General features: G+C 40.7%; 1 protein-coding gene across 9 annotated transcripts in view; it reads left to right on the top strand.

Moving 5' to 3' along the window:
* The window catches only part of ERC2 (ELKS/RAB6-interacting/CAST family member 2), a 977,487-nt gene that overhangs the window by 267,154 nt on the left and 683,780 nt on the right, over nt 1–26,553 (top strand). For all 9 annotated transcript variants that reach the window (XR_003518693.1, XR_003518694.1, XM_027587658.1 and 6 more), the window contains one exon: nt 24,786–24,860. Coding sequence is in view for 7 of the 9 variants with exons in the window: in XM_027587658.1 (XP_027443459.1) it covers nt 24,786–24,860 (75 nt within the window). In the remaining 2 variants the exon portion in view is untranslated. The remainder of the gene's footprint in view (nt 1–24,785; nt 24,861–26,553) is intronic.

The raw sequence follows: 26,553 nt of genomic DNA, 5'->3' as shown, positions 1-26,553 counted from the left end.
CTCCTGATGAGGGTTTGAGTAAACAAAATGTATGGGAAAGAATTTAAGGGAACAGTCCAGGGTTCTATGTGGTGGAGGAGAGTAGGGAATGAAAACAGGGCAATCCTGAAACCTGGTTTTGGGTGGCGGTCTGTCATGTGGGAAGAGTAATAATGATGTGGAAGACAACAGTTTATAGCTGCTCACCTAACTGTGCTGGCTTTGGTGCTGAGTGATGGACGCATGTTATTTCTTCATCCCTCACAATAACCTTGAGAGATAAATACTAAAATCCACTCAGCTGCTCAAGCTGGAAACTTAGGAATCATCTTTGATTGTTCCACTCATCCACTGTATCCTATTTATAACCAAGTCCTGATGATTATCCCCCCAATTATATTTCAAAGCCATATGACTCCTCCTCATGTCCCTGACTAACCCCATGGTCTAGACCACCATTGGTGTTCACTTCTGATCTGGTGCCCCTGAGTCCCCAGTTCCTCCTTCATCCATTTTCTACATGGCAGCCAGAGTGATGCTCTTAAGAGTATGTGTCTTATCATGTTATTCCCCTGCTTAAAACAACTTTGATAACTCTCTATTACCTTTGGAGTGAAATCTAAACTCCTTCCCATGATCTAAGCCTTACTCATCATGCTCCCTTGTTTTCTAAACTTCAGAACACTGATCTGTCAAGAGAAGATCTATTATATATTATATATAGATTATAAGATCTATTAAGAGAAGACTTCTCTGATCTTGTAATCCAAGTAGGACCTTCCCCTTCCCTGATATTCATATTCTCAGTTTCAGCACTCTGTTTTCTTCATGGCATGCTCTGTTGATTTTTTTATTTGCTTCCTTGTTTTCAGCTTCCTTGCCCATGAGACCATGGGTAGGTACCAGGTCTCTCTTGTTTACCATGGGTTCTTCAGTCCCTGGCACAGTGCCTCTCATATAGTAGAGGCTCAATAAAGAGCTGGTGAATGAGTAAAGAGACGGAGCCATAGTCCAAGGTCACTTGGATGTTATGCTATGCCTCTTCTGTCTAGTAAGCACTCAAGTTCCTTTCCATTCCCCATCCCAACTCCCAACTTCGGTGTGTGGTGGGCTGGTGGCACTGAGGGTGGGGGTTTGGTCTGTGGCATATTTATAGTCAGATCCAGTTCCGGGTGACCCCCTGACTTTAACCATCATTCATTTGCTGATAATTCCCAAATCTGGGTCTCCACAGCAGTCTTACCTCACTTTTAGCTCACATTTCCAATGCTGACTGGGCATCTTTTGATTGAGACTCAGGTGCCTCAAACATAATTTGTACAAAGTTGAATTCATCAAATTTCCTGTTTTCTCTTTCTGTGTTCCTCATCTCACCAAACAGCACTTTATCTGCTCAGTTGTCCAAGTCAGAAACCTGTGCTTCCTCTTTGGAGATTTTTCTTATCTGTAAATCAGTCACAGAATCTACCAGTTTGAACTTCTGTGTATCCTCTGACTCAGGGCCCTTCTTTTCTACCTACCATCTCTACCTCAGCTCAGGCCACTGTCTTCTCTGACTGCAGCAACCTCCTCACTGTCTCCCTGCTTCAGGTCAGGACAGCACCAGTGTATCCCAAGGTAGTCATCTGAAATACATATCTGATTATGTCATACCTTTCTTGAATTCTTACATAGCCTCGCATGACTATGGAGAGGAAGCTGATATCCCTTAGCACATTACAAGGGCTGGGGAAGAGCATAGTACTAACTTAACGCACAAATTGTGAGGACTTTATAGGGCAAGGATATGAAGAGCAAGACCTGGTGTGCCACTTGTGTACTCATTGATGAAGCAATACCTGGGCTTTGTGGTTGCTGTTGTGTATTCAGGGAGGACAAATGTCTCTTTTTCTTGTCAGAGCTCCTTCTTTTTTATGTATTATCTCATCTATTTTTAGTGGTCATTTTTTATTTCTATGTGCACACGTGTGTATATGTGTATGTGTTTATTTCTGTTAGTTTCTACAATGTATGATTGTAATTCGTTATGTGTTTCAAAGACAGCCTGGGCTCTAAGAATTGATCAATGTTTCAGACTCCTAGTACCTGAAATCAGAATGCAAGCATGTCATCATTTTAGTCTTGTGGACCCAAATGCCAAGAATTTTCTGAAAAATTCAAAAGCATCTAGTTTGTCGTTTTGCTCACTGCCACTGCCACCACCATAACAACAACTAACACTTACTGAGCAAAATATTAGTGGATTGTGACAATCAACTGATTGGGTCATGACCAACATGTTTTAAATGAAAAAGATTAGAATTGAGTGGAGTAGAATAGAAATATCAGAGTTTCTCATGTTTAGTAAGTACAGGAAATGTTTCCATGAAATTTTCATTTCTGTGAAACCCATTTTGTATGGACTGCTGTGTCACCAGTACCCCATTCCCCTGTTCTTCATGGGCACATTACTGGACTGCATTTTCCAGATGCCTTTCACGTATGGCCATATGACTAAGTTTTGGCCAATATGAGCAAAAGTGAATATTCCACTTTCAAGCATGGCTTATAAAAACCTCGACTCAACTTTTCACTCAAGTTGTTTGTTATAGTAGGAGGCCTATTCTAAAGTATATTTCAGGAAATTTTTGGAAGCCTTTGTTTTATTACATTTAATTCTCATAACCTAATATGAACCAAGTACTATTACCATGACCATTGCACAGATACCAAAGCTAAGATACAGAGAGGTTAAGTTACTTGTCCAAGGTTATACAGCTAGCAACTAGCGGAGCCAGGATTTGAATCCAGGCCACTGGGCTGCAGATCCCGGGTTGTCCATCGTGACATTTTGCTGTCTCTCATGACGATGCCTGTGTTTCATGCACAGACGCAGCCAACATCAAGAGATTTTCTCACACCTGAGATGGCTGGAGCTCAGTTTCTGGTTATCTTTTTGTTGTTGTTTTTTTGAATCTGTTTTTATAAATGTGATTTCTCCAGACATTGTGAAAATACTGTTGTGAAATATGACCCTAAAGGCTTCAAAGTGTCATGTTGGGGATTAACAGTGTTATTCCCAGGGATTCTAATGTGTGTCTGGCTGCCAAAAATCCCTTCCACTGTTTTGGAGAAGACAAAGGGGGGTATAGTCCCATTTATAGGGGCGTAGGGTAATTTCTAACATATGGCTCATGATTTACTATCTTGAAGAAACTTTTATCTGTGGCTCAGTAGCTAGGCCTCGTCAAGCCAAAGATGATGAAAGTGTTTATGAGGAATGGATTTGCCAGTTCAATTATTATTTTAAGGGAATGGCCAACAGGAAAATTATACCATTATAGTTTTTAGAAACTAAACTCCACTTGTGTCTGTGTGGACAGCTGGATTGTTTTTAGAGCAGTTTATTCTGTTTCCCTTATATCTTCTTAATAACTCATCTCAAGTAGTTTTGGTCTCTGATGTGTTAAAAAAAAAAAAGAAAGAAAGAAGAAGGAGAAGAAAGAAAGTCATCTGTCCAGCTACTCAGCAGTGAATTTAGAGGGGAACTGCCCGACTCTGGATGAGTTATCAGGACTCCATTGAAGATGGGCTGTATTTTTAATATACTTTAAATTGACCTTTTCTTATGCTTTTCCTCTCAAGATCACAAAGGACATGGTGGGTATTGCTAGTATGTTTTCTCAAGATCTCCATGAGGAGGGAGTGGGGACAGTTTTCTTACTTGTCTAACAAGAGCATGGTGTGTGCCTTTCAATGTGTGGCACAATGAGCCATCCCTGTTTCCGAGAACCCACACCCCCCACTAAGTCCCCATCTTCCCTAGTGCAGCAGCAAAGGGGGCGGGGGCAGTAGATGCTGCCCCTTCTAGGCACAGGTGATAGCAGAGTGGTTTGTCTGTGGAGGATTTAGAAACAATAATAAGCAGACTAAAAATCAGTGTGCTTTTATTCACAATGCTCTGGTGTTCATAAACAATGCCGGTCATAAATTCTCTTACCCATGGGATGGACCACTGTTACTGCCTCCCCTGGCTGCCTTTACTCATTATCGTCCTGCTGGTCAAATTTATATAAAAGACCAGGTTATGAGGATTTTATGTTAAGTGCATACAGCAGACTTCCCCACAGCATGTATAGTATTGTCCTCTTTTAATTAAAGAGAACACGTGTGTGCATGAGCGTGTGCATGCACACACACACACCTACATATACACATGTATACACATTCACCGAGAAAAAGTCTGGAAAGCATGTTTATGCCAGACTGTTGAAAACAATTATTTCATAGTGGGATTACAGGTAAATTCACTTTTTTCTAAGCATTATTAAAAAAAAAAAAAAAAAAGAAACCACCCACTATTTTTGGTGGTGGCTCTTCTGATCATTATTTTTTTTAACCTACGCCCCCTCCCCTGGAAGCTGCTTACCAACTATTGTATGTGTAGCCACACCTTCTATTGGGACATGTGGGTGCCCAAGTCAGGTGTAGTTCAAGGCCTGCCTTCTCTGCTCCAAGCTGGGTGACCTTAAGCAAGCTCCGTAATCTCCAGATTCTCATTTTAAAATGGGAGTGATGCCTGTTACCTTGTGAGGATTAGAAATACAGTAATGTCTGTCAGCAGTTGGCATGGGACCTGGCCTAGAGTAGGAGTTCCGTAAACGCAGCTGTTGTTATTTTTCTGGACATGGCAGTGTGGCTGCTTGTCCCTCTCCTCTCTGCACTCACAGTCCCCATTCCCTGCAGGCCCCCATGTCCTTGGTTATTGAAAGAGCTCCTGATGGCCTGCCTTCCTTGAACTCCCCATGTTCAGAATGCTGACTGATTCATCTTCCCTGAGCATATTTCTGATCTTTTGATTCCTGAAACCCATCAGCCAAGCTTGAGCAACTCAGTCTGGCATTTAAGGCTCATGAGAATTGGTCACCCCTTTGCCTTCACTGCACCCCTACATTTTCCTCTGTGCCAGGATAATTCCAACTACTTGTTCATTGTGCTGATCTGAAACATGGGTCAAACAACCTTGCATTTCCCTGCAGCTGTTGTGAAGGCCAGGTGAAGTAATGTATTACATACCCGCATTGCTGTTGGTAGTACTGTGTATTAGTTTTTTAGGGCTGCTGTAACAAATTGACACAAACTGGGTGGCTTAAAATGACAGAAATTTGTTCTTTGACAGTTCTGGAGGGCAGAAGTCTGAAATCAAGGTGTCACCAGGACCATTCCCCCTCCAGAGGCCTTAGGGGAGAATTTGTTTCTTGCCTCATCCAGCCTCTGGTGGCTCCAGGTGTTCCTTGGCTTGTGGTCACATTCCCTCCAGTCTCTGCCTGCATCTTCATATTGCCTTCTCCTCTGTGTGTCTGTGTCTTCCCCTCTTCTCTCTGTCTTAAATCTCCCTCTGTCTTTCTCTTATAAGGACACTGACACTTTTCATTGGATTTAGGGCCCAGCCAGGTAATCCAGGATGATCTCATCTCCAGATCCTTAACTCAATTACATCTGCAAGGATACTTTTCCCATATGATGTAACATTTGCAGGTTCCAAGGAGATAAACCTTTTCTTGGGGTGGGGGGAGGATAGGTACCATTTAACCGACTATATGCTATTTTCTGAACTTCATTCTTTCATTCTTCAAACAAATCTTTATTGGATGCCTACTGTTTGCTGCGTACTTGCTATGTGTTAGAATATAGCTGTGACCATGATGGATGCTTCACTTACCTTACGAACCATATGAGCCTGGTAGAAGATGTAGATACTAGGCAATTAATAATTTGACCAGACCTGATGGCTACCTTGTTGGGTGCTCTTCCAGTTTATTGGTCTACGTATGGAGATAAAGGTGGTAGCCCTGCCTAATTCACAAGAAAATTATGAAGATCAAAAAAGACCATAGGTGTGGAATTGTCTTGACCTGGCTATTTTATTGCCACGACTTCGCTCATACTGTCCCTCTGAGCCCTAAAGTTTGGCCTCTGGATTTTGGCTCCTAGATTCAAATTCTGACTGTGTTATCATAAGATTCTGGGACTCTGGGCAAGTGACTTAACCTCTCTAAGCCTCAGTTTCCTAAGCTACAAAATGGGGATAATAATAGTGCCTTATTGGGTTCTTGTTGCAATTAAAATGAGCTTATACATTGACAGTTTAAAGATAAGTATGTATAAATTCTTATTCTTAGGCAATTTAGAAATTGTAGATTCACAAAAGTATGTACTGTTTTGTAAACAACTCTTTTCATTTAATTTATTGTGAACATTTTCCTGTATTAGTAAATTTTCTTCCCCAACATCATTAAAATAGGCTGCCAACTATCATATAACAGTTTTGTAAATTACATACCCAGTTTTGTAAATTAATTAAATAATTATACACAGAGGTGAATCAAAATAGGATAGATAGTTTTACAAGCAGCTCAAAGGATATCCCTGCTGCTTGGGCCCCTTCTTTTGGGAGGTAGCTGCTGACGTTGGCTGTGCTGCTTAGTGGGAGACCTTATGGGAAACTGTCTGACACCCAATGTCAAATGAGTGTGTTTCCTGGAGTCTAGGTTTGGGGTCTGCCTGTATCCCAGTTTCTTAAGCTCTCCAATTCCCCATCGAGGCATTGCTGAGGCCAGTAGGTCACCTTCTTCAGACTCAGCACCATCCCACGTTAAGACCTCATAGCCCCTTTTATTGAAGGGAAGTCATCTGATTCAGGTAACACACTATCAAGTCCACCTTGAAGTGATTCCCTCTCCTGTCCCAAGCCTGAACACCATATAACAGAAAAGCATGGTGTCTGCATTTAGGGAAGCCTGGGTTCCAATTGTCTCAGCTGCTCACCAGCCCCGTGATTTGAGCAAATGTTCATGAATTCTCTGTTCCTCAGTTTTCTTAGTTGTTAAATGGAAATAATAATGCATCCCTCAGAGCATTAGTATAAGGGTTAAATATTGCCTTAAATCTCTCCTGGAACAATATTGAGTAGAAACAAATGGATAGAATATAAGTGAGATTATGTTTAACATCTCTCATGGAGTAATTTTGCTTGTTTAAGCATATTATTTCATCTTACCATATACCAGGTCCTATTACAAATATTAACTTCATTTTAAACATGGATGGAATTTAAATAAGTCAACTAGATTTAGCAAACAGTGGTGAGTGTCAACAGTGGGTGCATGCTATGGAGTTAAGGATTGGGTTGCCACATTCTACCCCACCCTCCATGGCCCTCCATGGAAGACATACACATACACATGTGTGAAGACTATTGGAAAAATCTGGATACCAATGGCTAAGAGCACAGACTATGGATTTAATCAGAACTGTATTCTCTTAGGCCACTTGGTTTCTCAGTTTCCTGACCTAGGAGATGGAAACACTTGTGAAGATTGAAGGACATAGAACATATACAGGTTTAGAGACTACTCTGAAATGTTGGCTGTTGTGGTCAGTGTTCTAATGGAAATAAAAGCAAAGTGCAGGGTGAGAGGGAAGAATTAATAGGGGTGTGTGTGTAGCCTTTTCTAGTAGACGGGATTTGAACCGGGCTTTTGAGAGACTGCAATGAATAAGGGAATGTAATAGTAAGGACAATCTGGGGACTGTGTTGGGGGGAGTGTGGATGGATGAGCATGACCTATGGTGGGGGATGAAATTGGGGGGTGATGTGAAGCTTTTTTCTAGGAAATGCTTTTTGCCTTAGGTTGGAGACCATGTTGCCAGCTTATTTCATCCATCTATCCATCATTCCTTCCTCATCTGAGCACTGAGGCTATTCATTTCACCTCACTGGGCCTTAGTCCCCTTATCTGTAAAATGAGGATATTCATAGGATCTTGGGGAGCTGTGGGTGAGGGTTGTGTGAGAGAGGCCATGAAGAGGATCTAAACTGGCTCAGGTACAGAGAAAGCACTTTGCAGAGGATGTTAGGTTCTCTTGTTTCAGCCATGTGCTGAAGGGTGTCCTGGGTGCTGGGGAGCTGGATAGTGACTCAGAGCCTGCCCATAGACAGTTTATAGTGTAGCCCCTGGCTTGGCATCCCATCCCTCTTTGCTCCTAGACTGGGACCTGTTTTTTTTTTTTTCCTGGACCTCCAGAGGACCAGAGCTTGTCCCAGGCTTCCCCTTGATGCCCAACTGGATCTCTGCCAAGGCCTCCCGTTGACCAGTTCTGCCTGTGTCTGAACTCCACATGAGACCTATCATTGCCCTTCTGCCTAGACTGCCTCTCACCTACCTATTACACTTTTACAAAGGGACCATCTGCTATCCTGAGAGCATCCTCTTTTTGTGACCATTTCTGCCCCCTCCCAGAGTGCGTGACTCTTTTCCATCTCCCTGCTCTTCCTGCGCTGGAGTGTCTTAACTCCTTCTGAATTCCAGATAGGAGGATACTAGCTCTTCACTTGAGTCACACTATTAAATAGATGTTAAATAGCCAACATTTACTGAACTATGTTGCAGGTACTCTCTAGGAATCGTTGCATACTGGCTTTATACTTGTTAACCATTTCACGTCCTTATAACAAATGGGGTGGGTGCAGCTATTGTCCCCATTTACAGACGAGACCATGAGGCACAAAGAGGTCTAGTGCCTTGTCCAAGGTTTCACAGTTGGATGGTGGTAAAGCCAGAAGTGATTTGTAAATCAGATTACACTTACATGTTTACAGGCGAAAGGGACCACTGTTGCCATAGATGTGAACATAATTTTAAAATCTTATTTTTCATTTTTTAGACACAATATTTAGGGGTCTCTTTCTGGCAGCATTAATAGTTTTGTTACTCAGCCTCATATTCAAAAGGATTTCCTGGCTAAAGTGTCTGATTCATGGTAAAGATGAGCCATTTTGAGCTGCAAAATGCACTGGTGCCACCAAGTCCTTTGGCTTGTGCTTATTGTCACTTATGTCAGTCCTTTTGCTTCAGTTCCCCACTAATTTCAGTAAAATAATAAGGGCAGATGCAATAAGAACATTCCAGAGTTGCACAGAATCTGCTGCAAGGATTAGATGGTAAGGATTTTGAGCAGGTTTAGGGCTGGCTTGCAAGGAGCACCAACAGGTTTTGTTTACCATCTGAAACCTTAAAACTACAGTTCAATGTATGGATGATGGTTTAAAAGGCTCCAGCTGTGGTGCCCAAAAGCCAGATGTTTGCAAGAACCACCTATCTATGGCACTCCTCTGAGAGATTGGTCCCAGGCTCATCATGTGAGACCCCTTCCTTGTCCCACACCTTTATGGTCACACCATTTCGGATTCAGAAGCATCTTCATTTGATGCAGAAAAGTGTCAGCTCACAGCTGCTGAAATGGCTGACCCAGTTTTTGGTTGCTTAATAGGATGTGTAAGGATGGATTCTACTATTGCTATTGTAGAGGCTGCATGTGGAATGGCCAGTTCCTGGCACCACGTTTTAGAAAAGAGATTAGAACCTGGAAACTTTTCAGAGAAGGACCACCAAGATGGTTCTTATTTTGGCTCTTATGTTCTATCAGGAATGGCTGAAGGACCTGGACATATTTCAGGTAGAAAGAAAAGTCTGTAGGAGAGAGAGCCTTCTGATACTTGTAGTGCCATCTTATGACAAAGAGGTGAATTTGTTCAATGGAGGCTGTATATCAAGAGCTTGGCTGAGCTTTTGGAGAATGATAGCTAAGGATCCAAATCTCAGCTTTGCTTCTCAGTGGTTTGGTCTTGGGCTGCTCCATTATCCAGTCTGATACTTAGGTATCAGTAGGGATAAGATTAGTACTTGCCTCCCAAGTGTGGAAGGTTAGATGAGATATTTCATGTCAACTACTTAGTGCAATGCTTGGGACATGGCAAAGCGTCAGTGAATGGTCAGCGTGAGTGTTATTATCAAATTCTGTGTAATGAAGAACCAGACCAAATGGAAGAGTTAGAGGGAGCAGATTTTTAAAAAAATTTTTTTATTGTTATGTTAATCACCATACATTACATCATTAGTTTTTGATGTAGTGTTCCATGATTCATTGTGCATAACACCCAGTGCTCCATGCAGAATGTGCCCTCCCTAATACCCATCACCAGGCCAACCCACCCCCCCGCCCCCCTCCCCTCTAGAACCCTCAGTTTGTTTTTCAGAGTCCATCGTCTCTCATGGTTCCTCTCCCCCTCCGACTTACTCCCCTTCATTCTTCCCCTCCTAATATCTTCTTCTTTTTTTTTCTCTTAACATATATTGCATTATTTGTTTCAGAAGTACAGGTCTGTGATTTAACAGTCTTGCACAATTCACAGCACTCACCATAGCACATACCCTCCCCAATGTCTATCACCCAGCCACCCCATCCCTCCCACCCCCCCCACTCCAGCAACCCTCAGTTTGTTTCCTGAGATTAAGAATTCCTCATATCAGTGAGGTCATATGATACCTGTCTTTCTCCGATTGACTTATTTCACTCAGCATAAAACCCTCCAGTTCCATCCACATCATTGCAAATGGCAAGATCTCATTCCTTTTGATGGCTGCATAATATTCCATTGTGTATATATATACCACATCTTCTTTATCCATTCCTCTGTCGATGGACATCTTGGCTCTTTCCACAGTTTGGCTATTGTGGACATTGCTGCTATAAACATTGGGGTGCATGTACCCCTTTGGATGAGGGAGCCGATTTTGACATAACATCTGGAAGAAGAGAACTTCCCAACTATCAGAATTTCTTCTTGGAGGTGTGATTGCCCAGATCTGAGATTGTTTAAGCTTCAGCTCAGTGACCTACATTAGGGAAAAGAAGGAATTCACGCTGTGAGTGAGAAGCTGCACCAACTAGTTCCTTTGGGGCTTTCCAATTCTATGAGCCCTCGGTATTTTACACTAAAAGATTTTACTACAGATGGGTGTTTGAAATGAAAATTTGCAGCAAAAGAAAGACCATGGCCTTTTTTTTTGGTGAAAATGTTACCATAACTACCGCAGTGTGTTCTTCATGGTCTAAAGTGTGGTGCATATCTTCAGCCAGGGAAGTTGTCTGCGTAGGAGCCACCCTCCGCTTCTGGGATGTGTAGCCATCTGGACTGTGGGGGTGTGCAGGGAACACACTGTTGATTCATATGCCATCCCCTGCTGGCATCTCTAAAATGGGCCCTCTGGCTGGAGGTGTGAAGCAGCCAGGCCCTCCTTCTCCCACACCTTCTCCAAGTACTCGAGAGAGAAAGGGACATGAGGAAAAATGTGTAAAGATCCAGGAACATGGAATGATAGTTGGGTGGCCCTGTGGGCAACTGGGCAGGTGTACCTATCTTCCAGTGGCTGTGGATGCCGCCGCCAACAATCCACATTTGTGATCTTTACTGGGAGGTGTGCCTTTGGGTGACTAGGATTGCCATACTTCCTCTTGCCCAGAAGTGCCAGGCAACCCACAGGTAGTGACTGACTAGAACAGGGATACAGGGGGCTGGCCCCCTTGCCTCCAATGGGACAGATTCTGCAGCACAATTTAGTCCTTAGAGCTCCCTGCAGGCTCAGGCTCAGGCTAAATTTTCTATACAACAACTTAACTTCCTTCTCTTCTCTATATGATTTATTTTCTTCTCATATGGGTTCTCCTGTGAGCCCTCCATTAATAAATTACTTGCATAAAAGTCCTTGTCTCAGGCTCTCCCTTTTAGGAATATGACCTAAGACATAGAAGTAGACTAAAGATAAGTGGCGTGGGTACTGCTCAAAGCACCTGATGCCATGCCTTATAAGAAACAGTGGGTAGAAGAGGACTCTTTAGTAAGAAAGACTTTGAACCATGAAGCTGTCATCATGTGAGAGGAAAGTGATTTGTTCTTTTGTCCTTGAATGAATAGAATGAAGGTCTGTATATAGTATCTCCAGGGGCATGTGTGTCACCTCAGTGTAGGAAGAGCTGTCTAACAGGGGAGTCCAAAGGTTAGTGAAAGATTAACCACCTTATATTAGTTTTCTATTGCTGCCATAACAAATGACTGCACATTTAACAGCTTAAAACAACACAAATTTATGAGTTCACAGATCAGCAGTCCTGGTACAGCATTGCTTAATTGGATCCTTTGTTTTGAGGCTCATGAGGCCAAAACCAAGCTGTTGTTGGGCATCTACTCCTTTTAGAGGTTCTTGAGATCAATCTGCTTCCAAGCTGATTCAGAATGTTGGCCAAATTTAGTGCCTTGTATCTGAAGGATTGAAGTCCCCATTTCTGTGTTGACTATCATTGGAGGACCATCCTTATTCCCTAGAGACCTCCTTTGGTGCTTGTACATGGCCCCTATATCTCAGAACCAACAATGGCACATTGACTCCTTCTCATACTTAGGATCTCTGACTTCCCCATCTGCCGCATCTCTCTTCTGCCTCCAATCACAGGAACTTCTGAGCTTTGAGAGGGCTCAAGTGATTAGATTGTACCCACCCAAATTATCCAGGATAATTTCCCTATTTTAACATCTATAACCCTAAGTACATCTGCAAAGTTCCCTTTGCCATGCAATGTGACATATTCACAGGAAATAGGAGTGGATATCTTTGGTAGGGGGCATTATTCTGCTGTCTACAGTCCACCACCTGGCCCCCATAGATGCACATCTCTCCCAAATAAAAAATACATTTTCCCCATTCCACGGTCTCCAAAATTTTTATCCCATGACAGCATCAACTCAAAGCCCCAAATCTCATCAGTTTAAAAATCCCATCATTTAAATCATCTAAATTATGTATGGATGAGGGTCTGGGTGTAATCTATTAAGTACAACCCCAGAGGCATAATTCCTTGTCATCAATGGATCTGTGACACTAAAGAAACAATTTATCTGCTCCCAACAGACAAAGATGGGACAGACAGGTATAAAAGTTACAATCATTCCAGTTCAGACAGGAGAAATAGAAGGTAAAATGGAATCAGTAGTCCAATGCAGTTTCAAAATTCAACGGGGCAACCTTCACTAGATTTCAAGGCCTGGGAATAATCTGTGGTTCTTGGCTCCACACGAAAAGCCTATAGCATCCAATTTTTTCAGGTGCTCTTCTATCTAAGTACTAACCAGGCCCAAACATGCTTAGCTTCCAAGAGGAGACAAGATCATGTATGTAGGCTGGGGTGAATGACCAGGATGCTGCTGACAGCACCCAATACTGTGCCATATACATAGTGGACAGAATAATGACTGCTTACAAAGAAAGACTTTGGACCACCCACATGCACTCTTCCATGAAGCTTTCCACAGTCATCCTTCCCTCTTCAGGGAGTGGATGATTGCCTCTCATTCTCCGCCATAACATATTATTCAGAACTGGTGGGGTCCTAACAGGGAACTGAGAAACAAACAAGAAGTCAGATTTACTTACCTGTTAAAATCTTACATGTTTGTAGAGCATGAGGCGGGACCACAAATAGCAATATAAACCAAGTGTTATGTTAGTAATTAAGGGTGTGAGTTTAGGTGTCAGACACCGTGGTTACACTCTCAAGTCTTACTACACTGTAATCTCCGGCATGTTACTTACCTCTCTTGAGTCTGGCTGCTTGCAGCTTTCCCATGGGGGTGGTAACTCCTACCTATAAGGATGCTGTACAGATCCAGTCAGGGGCTAGTAGGGAAGCATGGGGCTTGGCATATGGAAAACATTCTGTAAGTGGTGGCTGCTGTTATTAATTGCAGTCTTGTATTCTAGTTATGTACTCCCTCTTCCACCAGAAAATCAAGTTCCTTGAGACCGGGCATGATATTTCATTTATCTTCATTATCTCTGCATTGTCTAGCATCTATTAGGCACTCAGTAATTAATGAATTAAATAACTAAACTTTGTTGTTACTCCTAGGACATTGCTTATGCCACTGGCCAAATATTTGGAACCTGGCCTCTTATTCTATTAATTTCTATGGTTCCCAGGATCATATCATCCAAAAGACGAGGATAAATCTGCCAAACAATCTTTAATGCAAATTTAGGAAAAGGAGTAGGTTATGTATGAAAACAAACTAAGGGGGAAAAAAAAAACAACCAAACTACAGGAAATGTGTGTGTGTGTACAGATTCATGCGGTACGGTCTTAGGTTCCCAGATGTCTATTTTTTTGGTGAAGATTAAAAAAATAATTAAATGCTAAGTTGATATAATATTTATGTATTTCCATGGAAACTGTTTTCCCATCTCTCAAGAATTTGCAGACTTCTGTATAAGACCAGGGTTTTAAACCAGGTTTATGTGGCCTTATACAGTCTGTCTCCTCCCTAGCCCTTACCCCTTGGGTCTCATCTCCTAACACTGTATTCATTACTTCCTACACTCGAACAACACTGGACAACTCACTGTCCCTGGAGTCCTGTAGGCATGGTACCATCTCCATTGAGAATACCTGCACTAGAATGTAAGCTTCACGAAAGCAGGGATTCTGTGTCTGTTTTCCCTGGCACGTAGTGGGCCTTCAGCAAATATTTCTTGAATTTTATTCAGGCACACCTACCTAGGCTAATGGTAGCCAGTATCAGACTGTAGAACAAGTGGGCAGGGAATGCATTCTGCCAGGCTGAATTCTCTGATATACTTTCAGGAATACTGATAGTCATGCAGGAGCAAAAACAATAATGAGGATAAGTTTCAGTTATTGAGAGTGTACTGTGTGCCAGCCCAGCTAAGTACTTCATAGGCTTATCTCATTTCAACTTCACCTTCCTGAGGATCAGAGAAAATTCAGGAATTGCCAAGGTCATGCACCTGGTAGGTATGTGAGCACAGGATCTGTTTAACTGTATAGGATGAATTTTAAGACTTTCTGAGCTTTACCTTCCAAATAGTAAGGTTTCATTTTTAACTTTTGTTATTAATTTGTTTTATTGTGTGTAGACAAAGAATGTGGCCTATATCACTTCTGCGTTTTGGAATCTGATTAAAGTTTTTCTTGGTGGTCTGGTATGTGATCAATCTGTTTAAATACTCCATGGAGTTTTGAAATGAGGATCTGTAGTATCTAAAGTTCACTGTAATTGTCTATTAATTTAGTCGTACTAATTATATCATGTAAATCTTTTAGGTCATTTTTTTAATGCTTCATCTGTCAAAGATTGAGAAGGATGTTAATATTTGAAAGTCATCATTTTTCCCCCTCTATTTCTGTATGCCTAACCATATTTGCCATTTAAGTTTTAATATCTAATATGGATATCAGTACCAGACAACTGCTATTGAGATAAGTCTCTTTAAATTTTCAAGTCCTCAAGAAAGGAGTGAGAAATGGAAGACAGAATCAAAGGAGAAATAGGGAGGTGACTACAATGAAAGAAGCCATTGGAGAGCTAGGTGTCGGCTTCAAATATCAAATCAAAGCTGCATGGTGAAACATGGGCAGTATAGCACAGTGGTTAGGAGCAGAGAGAGGCCCTGGGGCCAGACTGCCTAGGACAAGTCCCAGCAGTGCAATTCAGTAGATTGTGCAAGTCACTAACTTCTCCATGCTTCCATGTCTATGAGTGAAAAATGATGATAAGAATAGTATCTATCTAAAGAGGTTATGGTGATGATTAAATAAGTTAATATTTACAAAGTGCTTAGCACATGTATAAATAACTCTTAGCTATTGCCATCCTTCACATCAAAATCATTTTTGGTCTAAAGGTATTATAGAACTTACAGGCTTATAAGTACAATGTCATTTGGACTGTTTCATTCAATCAGTCAATATTTATTGAGCACCTATTCTTGACAGGCACTATGTTAATTACTGGGAATATAATGGACATATAGAGTCCCTGTGCTCATGGAGTATACCACCCAATGGTGAACCACAGACATGAATCCATTGATTTCATAAGTTAGTATAAAATTGCAGCCATTTCCAGTGATATGAAGGAAAGGTACACAATGTTATGAGAGTGTATATGAGGGTGCAGGATGTAGACTAGTGTGGAGGGTCAACTAATGGCCTTTCTGTGATCTATTTGTAATCTGTGGCTTTGTAACAAATACCCCAAACATTTACTGGCTTAAAACAGTGAACCCTTATTATCTCACAGATTCTGTGGGTCAGGAATGTGGGAGTCACTTAGCTGGATGGTTCTGGCCCAGAGTTCCTCATGAGGTTGCCATCAAGCTGTTGGGCAGGGCTGCAGGCATCTGGAGATTTCACAGGGACTGGACGACCCACTTCTGCTATGGCTGATTCACATGGCTTTTGGCGGGAGGCCTCAGTTTCATGCCACATGGGCCTCTCCATAGGGTAACTTGAGGTATCTACATGATGTGTCAGCTGGCTTCTTCCAGAACAGGTGATCCAAGAATGTGAGCAAAAAGGAAGCCATAGTGTCATTATGACCAAGCCTCTGAAGTTGCAGATGTTATTTCTACCATATTCTATTTGTTAGACTGAATTACTAAGCTCAGTTGAGAGTCAAGGGGAAGATATTTAGGCTTCATCCTATAAAGGGAATGTCAAAGAATTTGTGGACATATTTAAAACAACCATATGAGGAATTGGTATTTTTTCTGAGATGGCTAGGATAAATCTTGAAGATATTCTGGACCAGGATTGACAAACTTTTTCTGTAAAAGTCCAGATAGTAAATATTTCCAGCTTTGCAAGGCCATATGGTCTCTGTTACAACTACTAAATTCTGTCACTGTAGCATGAAAACAGCAATAGACAATATGTAAATTAATGGATATAACAGTGTTTCAATAAAACTTTATTTACCAAAACAGATGGCGGGCTGGATTTCGCCTATGGGCTGTAGTATGCTGATCCCTGTAGACAAAAAGAGAACAAAAAAGTTAGAGGATTATTCCAAGCAGAAGAAACTGAATGCTTCAAGAAGAAGAGAGCTGTTAGGCAGTTAAGAATGTAAAGATACCTAAAACAGTTTTTTTTTATGTACTGTGTTTATTACAACATTGTTTGTAGTGAATAAAAAGAGTGGAAAACACTTATTTACACAGATAAATTCTAAAAACGTAAGTATTGTTGAGGTAAAAACCAAAATGCAAAAGCTTTGTGTGGGGCAGACAGCTGGCGTTTATGTAAATTAAAAAAGAATGTGCTCTGTTGTTAAATTTATACTGTTTACAAGGACATACATATGTAATAAAAGCACAAAAACATGCATGAGAAAGATACTAACTTTAAGGTAATGGTTTCTTTCTAGAAGAATGGAGACGGTGAGGGTTGTGGGACTCCAAGTTCTGTTATGTTTATGGCTTGCAAATTTTTTAAGTTGTGGTAAAATACACGCGACATAAGCTTTACCATCTTAACCACTTTTAAGCGTATAGTTCAGTAGTGTTAAGTATGTTCACATCATTATGCAAGCAATCTCTAGAAATTCTTTTTTTTTTTAAAGATTTTACTTATTTACTTGACAGAGAGAGAGAGCACTAGTGGAGGGGAGGGGCAGAAGGAGAGGGAGACCCAAGACTCCCCATGGAGCAGGGAGCCCAAAGAGGGCTTGATCCCAGGACCCTGGGACCATGACCTGAGCTGAAGGCAGCCATTTAACTGACTAAGCCACCCAGGCACCCCTCTAGAAATTCGTTATCTTGCAAAACCGAAACTCTGTACCCATTAAACAACAGCTCTGCATTCCCTACCCTTAGTCCCTGGCAGTCAGGGTTCTATTTTCTGTTTCTATGAGTTTGGCTACTCTAGATACCTCATATAAGTGAGATCATTCAGTATTTGTCTTTTTGTGACTGTTGTATTTCATTAAACATAATGTCCTCAAGGTTCATCCATATTGTAGCACATGTTAGAATTTTGTCCCTTTTGAAGGCTGAGTAATATTCCACTGTAATTACATACCACATTTTGTTTATCCATCCATCTGTTGATGGACATTTCGGCTATTGTGATAATGCTTCTATAAACATGAGTATACAAATTTAAATCACAGTTTTGATGAAATGAATCATCAGTTAAATAGTACCCTGTGGAAATATAGTAGCCTGAGGCTCTTTCCTCCTTCCTTTCTCCCACAGCACATTCCAGTCAAACTTCACTCACAATCTCCACCAAAACTGCTCCAGTCAATGTTACTAATGGCCTGCCATGCTCCTAAATCCTGTGGTCCATTCTCTGGTCTCATTCTATTAACTTCTCAGCAGCAGTTGATAAGGTGGTCACTCCTGCATCTTGGACTCCTTTCTACACTTGATTTCTGTGATGCTGTACTCCTGGTACTCTTCTTACTTCACTGGTTATTCCTTCTCAGTTTCCTTCAATGCTTCTTCCTCACTTCTCAGACCCCTTAATGTTGGGTCCTCCCTGGGCTCAGTCCTCTTTCCTCCCCTCTCCTTCTATGTGCAGTCCCCAGTTGAGCTCATCTGGGCTCACAGCTTTAGGTACTATCTATTGGCTGATCCCAAATTTTTATTTGTAGCTCTTACTTCTCCCCTCAAATCCAACTCATCTATCCACCTGCCCACTCAGCATCTCCACTTGAATGTCTTATAGCATCACAAACTTAACACATGCAAAACCAAACTCTTGGTTCCCATAACTCCCACTTCTCCTTCCCGATCTTCCCTATCTTGGTTTTCCACCTGCATTCTTCCTGTTGTCCATGCTAAAAGCCATGAAGCCATCTTTTACTTCTCTCTTTTTGTTGTCTCCAGGCAATCTGTCAGGAAGTCAAGTCAGCCTCACCTTCAAAACATATCCAAACTCAGTTCCTTCTCATTGCCTCCAGTCTGTCACCGTGGTCCCAGGCTCTATCAACCCTTGCTGGGGTTATTCCAGTTGCTTATTACTAGTCTCTATAGTTCTGCCCTTACCTCCTTCCTCAACCCCAAACCATATTGCAGCTCAGCAGCCAGAACAGACTTTTAAGGATGTGCATTATATCATGGTTTGTCTTTGCTCAGAACCTTCCAGTGGCTCCCCATTTTCCTCAGAGTAAAACCAAATTTGGACCCTGTGTGTCATCCTGCACCCTAGCACTTCTCTGACCTGCTATTTTCCCCATCTCTTATCCACTGCTAGCCTGGTACTTAAACATTTGCTATTCCCTCTGCTTGCAATGTCTGTACAACTGGTTCCTCCATTTCCTGTAGATTTTTGCTCAATGTTACCTTTGCATGAAGCTTTCTCTGATCACTCTTTTTAAGGTTGCAATTGATCCCCTCACACAATGTGTCCTTTTCCGCTTTTCTGACTTATTTTCCTTTAAAACACTTAACAGAAAACTGGTTTGGTCTTCTTTTTAAATTATTGTGCATCTTTCTCATTGGAATTTGAAATGAAAAACCCATAAGGGCTGGGGTATTTGTCTGCTTGGCTCACTGCTCTATTTCCTATATGCCCTGCCTCAAATTATTATTTGAATATATGAATCTGCCGTATCTTAAGACCCTCAGTCTTAAGATATGAGTTGATGTTTGAGATTATAGTGTTACTTTCCTGTCAGTTTCTTCAACTGGGTTTGTTCCTCAAAGTGGTAATTTAAAAATATGGCTTCAGATTCTTTGGCACTCTTCCCGGAATCTGAGCAGACTTGTAACTGCTTCAACCAACAGAGCATGGCAGAGGTTATGCTATGGGACTTCTGAGGTTAGGTAATAAAGGGCTATGCAGTCTTTGGCTTATTTGCTGGAGTGCTTGCTCTTGGAGTCTTTATACCTAAATATACAAGGTTGACATCCTGAGGCTGCTATGCTGTGAAGAAGCCCAAGCCACATGGAGAGACCATATACAGGTGTCACCATATATAGGTGATATTCTAGTGAAACCCAGCCTTGAAGTCTTTTTCAGTCCAGCACACCAGATACATGAGTGAAGAAGCCTTCTTGGAAGTGGATCCATCAGTCCCAACTGTTCTAGTCCCTGACATCATGCTTTAGAAACAAGCCTTCCCCAGTCTATCCTTTATAAATTCCTGATCTAGAATTCATGAACATAATTAAATGGTGGTGGTCTGATACCACTAAATTTGGGGTGGTTTGTTCCATAGTAGATTACCAGAACAAGAAAGGGGAAAGGTCAGATAAAAATAGTGAATTACCTTTGGATAGAAAGTTAAGTTTTGACAGGTGTGTGTGTGTGTGTGTGTGTGTGTGTGTGTGTGTGTATGTGTGTGTTTCCTACTGAAGAGAGTAAATGGTGTGTGCAAACATTATTCTGCCAGGCTCATCTAAGAAGCTAGTGTCCATCCACATTAATTCGCTAGACTCTAGATACTCATTAACTTCCCAGAAATGTCATCCCAATGAACCACGTGAGATTTCATGCTTAAAATTCTGGGTTCTTGGTATATTTCCATATTGGTCACCTGGAGGAACTGGCAGTTTAAAACCAGCTAAGGTCAAACTATACTTGAAATTATAGGAAAATATATATCCCAGGTGACAGTATCACAGTGAGATATTAAAGTTTTTGATGCTGCCAATTTTCTTCTTTTATTTTTATCCTGTTTTTAAAAACTGAGAATTGGTATAACTAGAAATACCAGCCAGTGATCAGCAATTCAGAGTCAGCTGCTTATTAAAAATCTGGATGTTCAAAGAAACCCACTCATAAAGCTCCTCATTCTGTAGCTCAGAGTGGGGAATAGGTGTGCCCAAGGTCTTAGGCTGGGACTGTGGGCTCCTGACTCCCCATACAATGCTCTTTCTTCTTAATAAATGTTTTTTAGCCTATAGTCTGGTTCAAAGATGCACCTCCCAGGTGCTGTACCAGGTCCTGTAAACCAGCTGAAATGGTGCACACCATTTTGTTTGTGTGTGCTTTTGTACTCGTTTCTGGAGAGAATCCACACTTTCTATCTGATTCTTATAGAGATCAGTGACCCAGAAAAGCATAAATCCACTGTACTTGATTTAATACTGTTCTTTAAAAATTAACCAGAGTAAGTTAAATCTTGTACTCCCTCATATCTATACCAGATGCTTCTAGGGAAATTCTTTCGTTGTTTAAGATTAGTGCATAACGGGTGCATCTTTCAGATAGTTAGGCATAGTTGGAACACCCAGCAACCAACACATCTTACTATCTATTTAGAGAAATTTGGCAAGCACTCACACGTTAAAATCAATTTTGTGATTCAAAAGCTACAAACAACACAGGGCTGATTTGGTGTTATTTTTCCTTATAGTCATTGCAGTAGTTAAGGCAGAGAAGACTGGGATCTTTACAGAGAAAGTCTAAAGGTGCAGAGGCGAATTTAACAGAGGTTTCTTTTTCACACACACCCCACCATCCCCTGTGGGTGTTCAATGGCCTTTTTATATGGCATTTCAGGAACCTGGGCTCCTTTTATCTTGGAATTCTGCCATCTTCTTAGATCTTGGAGTTCTTTACTTTTAGCCAGCAGACAGGAAAAAAGGGGGAATTGAGGACAGAGTAAGAAGTTTTTATGGAAGTTGAGTTCTTCATTTCTGCCCATATCCCACTAGCCAGATAAAAGTCACATGGCAACCATCCTGATACAAGGGCAGTGGTGGTGGTGCTTCCTAACAACACTCTACGTTAAAGAAGAGGAGCACAAATCTTGGTCAGGCAACTGCTCCTGTCTGCCACAATCCGAGTGAGCATTTTAAGGATCCTATATCTCAGAAATGGATGAAGTGTCTGAGATGGAACTTTCAGACAGTCCATGATATCTGTATGTGGATTATGATCTTCGCTTACATGACACCTTAGGAATTAAGGTGATCCTCAGTAACTGTGAAGTCAGGCTTGATTGAAATATAGTATAGTTAAGATAGGAAAATTGCAATTTTCAGATAATTGGAGATTTTATTTTATTTTACTTTTTATTTTTTTATTTTTATTTTATTATTATTTTTTTAAGATTTTATTTATTTGACAGAGAGAGAGAGAGAGAGAGAGTACAGACAGGGGAAGCAGCAGAGGCAGAGGGAGAAGCAGGCTCCCCAGTGAGCAGAGAGCCCAACTTGGGGCTTGATCCCGGGACTCCAGGATCATGACCTGAGCTGAAGGCAGATGCTTAACCAACTGAGCCACCCAGGCGCCTCTATTTTATTTTACTTTTTAAAGAGTGACACAGAGTCTAAGGGCCCAATCTGGATTTTGAGCTGGTTTATACTGTAATGGAACTTGTATAATTATAGCAAAGAAAACTCTTTCCATTTTTGCAAAACTATTGCTACAAGTTTAGCTTTGTTATTGCATGTTTGCCCTTAAAAATGTTTTTGTGCTTGGCAGAAATTATAATAGCGCATGTCTTTACCCTATGGTTTTTATTTTCTATTTGTGTTACTTAGTTGTTTCTTAATTATTTTTGCTTGTTTTATGGAAGCTTAACCTCTCTCCTCGAATTATTATTCTGGAACTGGGTTTGGCTATGGTATGAAATTACCATGAATTCGATTCTCAGCTTTTTTCATTAAGATGCTTTTGATGCCATGTGGTATCAGAATTGGTGACATGTGAAATGTATTTCTTCTACCACCTCCCGTGGAGCAACTCTGACAAATTACTTACTTTCCATTTTTTTAATCTATGAAATTTTATTGGTCCAGTGAACTCCAACAATCTTGGAAGTATGTTGAAGGCTAAGTAGCTTTCTTTGGAAGTTGAAGTCCTTATGTGATTGACCCGGTGGTGTGCTGGAACTGGATTGTACTGGTCGGTGAAAGTAAAAATTGGAATCTTGTTCTAACAGCTAATGTTACAAATTAAATATACAAACTCATGATTAAAGACATTGTATTACAACTCATGATTTACTAATTGTTTTGGTTATATTTTACTATTATTGATGTTTTTGAGGTTATTACATTTATTTTGTCCATATGATAGAAATACTATGCAATGGGGTGCTATTGGACCTTTCTTCCCAACTCTGCATTCAGTGATACCACTTAGGTAGCTTGAAGTTGGCCATGGTGGGTGCTGGTTGTTAAATGTTTACCAGTAGCCCACTGGACTCACCACACAGGTCAGATTCTTCACAGGGTAGTGTTGAGGCTTGAAAGAGACATGTTGTGTCAGGGATATTGTAGATGCTCAATAAAGGGGGACTGCTTTTAAGGTCATTCCTTCAGAAAATCTCTGCCATTTCCACGGAGCCTAAAAATGACCAGTGTTGCCAGATTATTTTAGTCCAGGACCTCCAAAAGGACAGAAGATCTCCAAAAGGACAGAAGTTCATAAAATGGGTTCAGAAATACTTGACTCCATCTCTTCCAAGGATATGTTAGGGAAAAAAAATGTTTTAAATGATGTGAGACAACTTTGAATAATTAGGAAGCACTAATTCAAATTCTTAAATTGGAGATTGAGAAGTAGTTTTGCACAGGTTTGCTGGTTTGTGCCAGTGATGACTTTGGGAAGAAAATATGCTATATTCTGGAGGCATAGTGGTGATTCTCCAGTGCTGGTCCCTAGACAGTGGTCCATGACTAAGTCTTCTTGGGCCGCTGGCAAATAAGAACAATGTTAATAGAATATGGGCAAAAGATTGTTTGTTTTATTATCCTGAGAAGAATTATCTTTTACTGTGGGACTCTGTTTTTCTGGCAATATTTGCATTAGTATGTTCTGTCTTTATGAAATGGTGATGGTAGTAGATGGTAGTGGTGGAATGAGAGTTAATTTTAATACCTTTACTTGAAAAGAGCTAGAAGTCATGTTGGTTCTCTTCCCTAAAGCCCTAGGTGTTTTTTTTTTTTTAAGATTTTATTTATTTATTTGACAGAGGGAGAGAGGTAGCGAGAGCAGGAACACAAGCACGGGGAGCGGGAGAAGGGGAAGCGGAAGCAGGTTTCTGGCTGAGCAGGGAGCCCGATGCGGGGCTCGATCCCAGAACCCTGGGATCATGACCTGAGCCGAAGGCAGACGCTTAACGACTGAGCCAATGTTTGTGACCCATGGAGTGTAAAGGGCTAGAACAACTTCATGTTGAATTTAAATGATTTTTCTGCAAGCAAATAAGTCTTATAGAATTATTCCATAGGTGACTTGTATCAGCAGCATGGACATATGTGAGTACTTTTGTTTACTCCTCTCATTGGCTTTCATAAAACTGTTGCTAATTATTATTAAGACTATCAAAGCATAAATGAAAAAAATCTTATCTTTATCTCTTCTTCTGCCAAGGAAACTTTCAAAGTCTTGACATAACTGTTCTTTGGAGAAGAGGCAGGCAAAAAGTGAGCCTTCCAGCTTAAAATTGTAATTATGTTTATGTTTTACCTAAAGTTATATTTGTCATATTCCAGAAGTTCTTGGGTCTGCGTCTGGCTTTAACCATTTTTGTCTCCTTGCTAACACTGTTGATATTAATGCCAATTTTAATTTCTTGGCATCATGAGCGCATAAACATATCACACACAGATGTGATTTTGAATAAGGACCGAAACTGTAAATTAGGAAGCAAGATATTAACAGTGTTTCATCACATCAATTCACTCCAAAAAGTGACACAGTGGTACTGAAAAGGTCTTAAATTGCTCATTTCAAACCTACCTCAGTAGCAAAATGCCAAGCGTGCAGTGGATTTGCAACCACGTTAGTCATTTTCTTTCCTCCGTTTCCATGCTGTGTTTGTATTGGGAGCACAGAGTAATGTAATTTAGTAAATTATGATTTGATGGCTGGGCAACAGCCCCAGTGTTGAACAGTATTTGGACTATGATTACTTGCTGGCTTTGTCACAGTTGACATTAATTATTGATGGTAGTTTCAGAAATAGCGCATGTGCCAGGAGCTTTTCACCGGAACGCAGGCTCCAGGCAGGAGGGATGCTAAAGAGGGTGGGGGAAGAGTCACCTGTGGCTTGTTTATGTCTGTGCACAGCGAGCCTGCACCCAGTGGGCTGTGTGGTACCTGTGTAAAGGTCATGGTGTAAAGGAAGGATGAACCGTCAGGCTTATTTCTATCGTGTTCCTCCCCAGGAATTGCACCGAAGGAGCCAACTTCAGCCGGAGCCAGCAAAGACGAAGGCTCTCCAGACTGTCATTGAAATGAAGGTAGGAGCTGTTCACATTTGTCAAAAACAGCTGTGCCTCCGGAGTTTGTTCGAACTTGATGGTGCCTAACATAAACACTTGAAATGAACCTTGTGTTTTTCTCTAGGCACCCTGGTGGGTGCTTTCCTTCTGGATCTTTTTGCCTTCTTGGGTACATTTAATTTATTGGCCCTTTAATTAGGATGTCTATTCTGGGCAAAACAATAAAGGGCTCAAGTATCCCTTGGCTGAAAGGAGCTGGGTTCATTTCCAGAGCATGGCCAATGCTTTCAACCCTAGGGGAGGTTTTGTGTGTGCTTTAAAAGGAAATTTCTAAAGCTAGAATAATTTTTTTCCCCTTTTCATTCACATTACAATGAAAAGACACTTTAAAAAAACTAAGACTTGGCAAAGAGATGTTGCCTTATATGCAATGAAGTCGTTAAATAATTAAAATTATGCTATCAGTAAAATGTACTTTTCAAAGAATAATACTTTCCCAGGACTCCAGTATTTTCTCCTAACCAAGTCTGGAAGTAATAATAACTTATTAAATACTCATAAGGTATCTTAGTTAGCTGTGAAAGCATAGAGATATGTTATTTAAAAGAACCAAAGATTCTCCTGTATAGATTTAGGGCATTTAAAGAATAATGAAATAAATGATGATGGCTAAGCCATGATGTATGATTAAGAAATAGATATAAATGAAACCCAATTGCTTTGTCAGTATCTAGAAATGTAAATGAAGGTTTTTTTACTTTCGGTGTTTACCAGAAGGAAGCAAATAGTGTTTATCTTAAGAGTAAATAATTCTTGATTTAAATTGTTTCATGAAGAAAAAAAAATTTATAACAATGATGTTTGCAATCTGGTATTCCAGAGTTTAACACTTCAGAGTTTGCTGATCACCATTAGCCTACAAGAGAATTCTGTAGCTTGCTGATAGGATTGGATAATGATTTTCTGTCTTTTTTATAGCACAAGATTTTGAACTGTCTGCCAAAATATTCCTAAGTCCTGGGGATAAAGAAACTAACACCAGCCATTGAATATTTGGCATGTACAATTCTGACTTGGGATTTTTTTTTTTTTTTTGTCCATGACAGTGTCTTCATCCAAGTGAATTTTTGTGGAAATAATGTAGAGCATTTGCTTTTAAAACTCTGTGTCCCCCAAATGAGGTTATATGAGTTGAGGCACTCTTAATGCATTTGCAGCAAATTGGTTTGAAAAATATCGTCAAAGGAACCAAACGCCAATGAGATTGAATAATCCTTGCTAATCTTGCCTCATCAATTCATTTTGAATTTATGTAATTTGAACTTGTTTTGAAAAGAAACATCATTCTACACTTGTGGGGGAGTGTTTCATAACAGATTTCTTCCTTACTTTATACTGGAACCGAACTTGAAACTTGGTTAGGGTTCTTTCTTTCTTTTCTTTCTTCCTTTCTTTCTTAAGAAAAGAAAAAAGACAAAAGATTTTATTTTGTTTTACTTTTTTGCAGAGTCGGTCTTTCTTCCACCCACCTCCCTGCCTACCACCCCAGTCTCTGGCAGTTACTAATGGGAAAGAGGATATATATAAAATCAATTTCTAAACTATCCTTTCTTTTAAAAAAAAGAGTAAGAGTAAATTCCAGGAATCTTTGGAGAAATCATGAATGACATCTCTTCCAGAGCAGTGGGCATATTTCATGTAAAGGTCTCTA

The sequence above is a fragment of the Zalophus californianus genome, chromosome 1 (genome assembly GCF_009762305.2).
Source record: "Zalophus californianus isolate mZalCal1 chromosome 1, mZalCal1.pri.v2, whole genome shotgun sequence".
Lineage (NCBI taxonomy): Eukaryota > Metazoa > Chordata > Mammalia > Carnivora > Otariidae > Zalophus > Zalophus californianus.
Note: the sequence above shows the minus strand (reverse complement) of the source record. Positions and strands in the feature narration are given on the sequence as shown.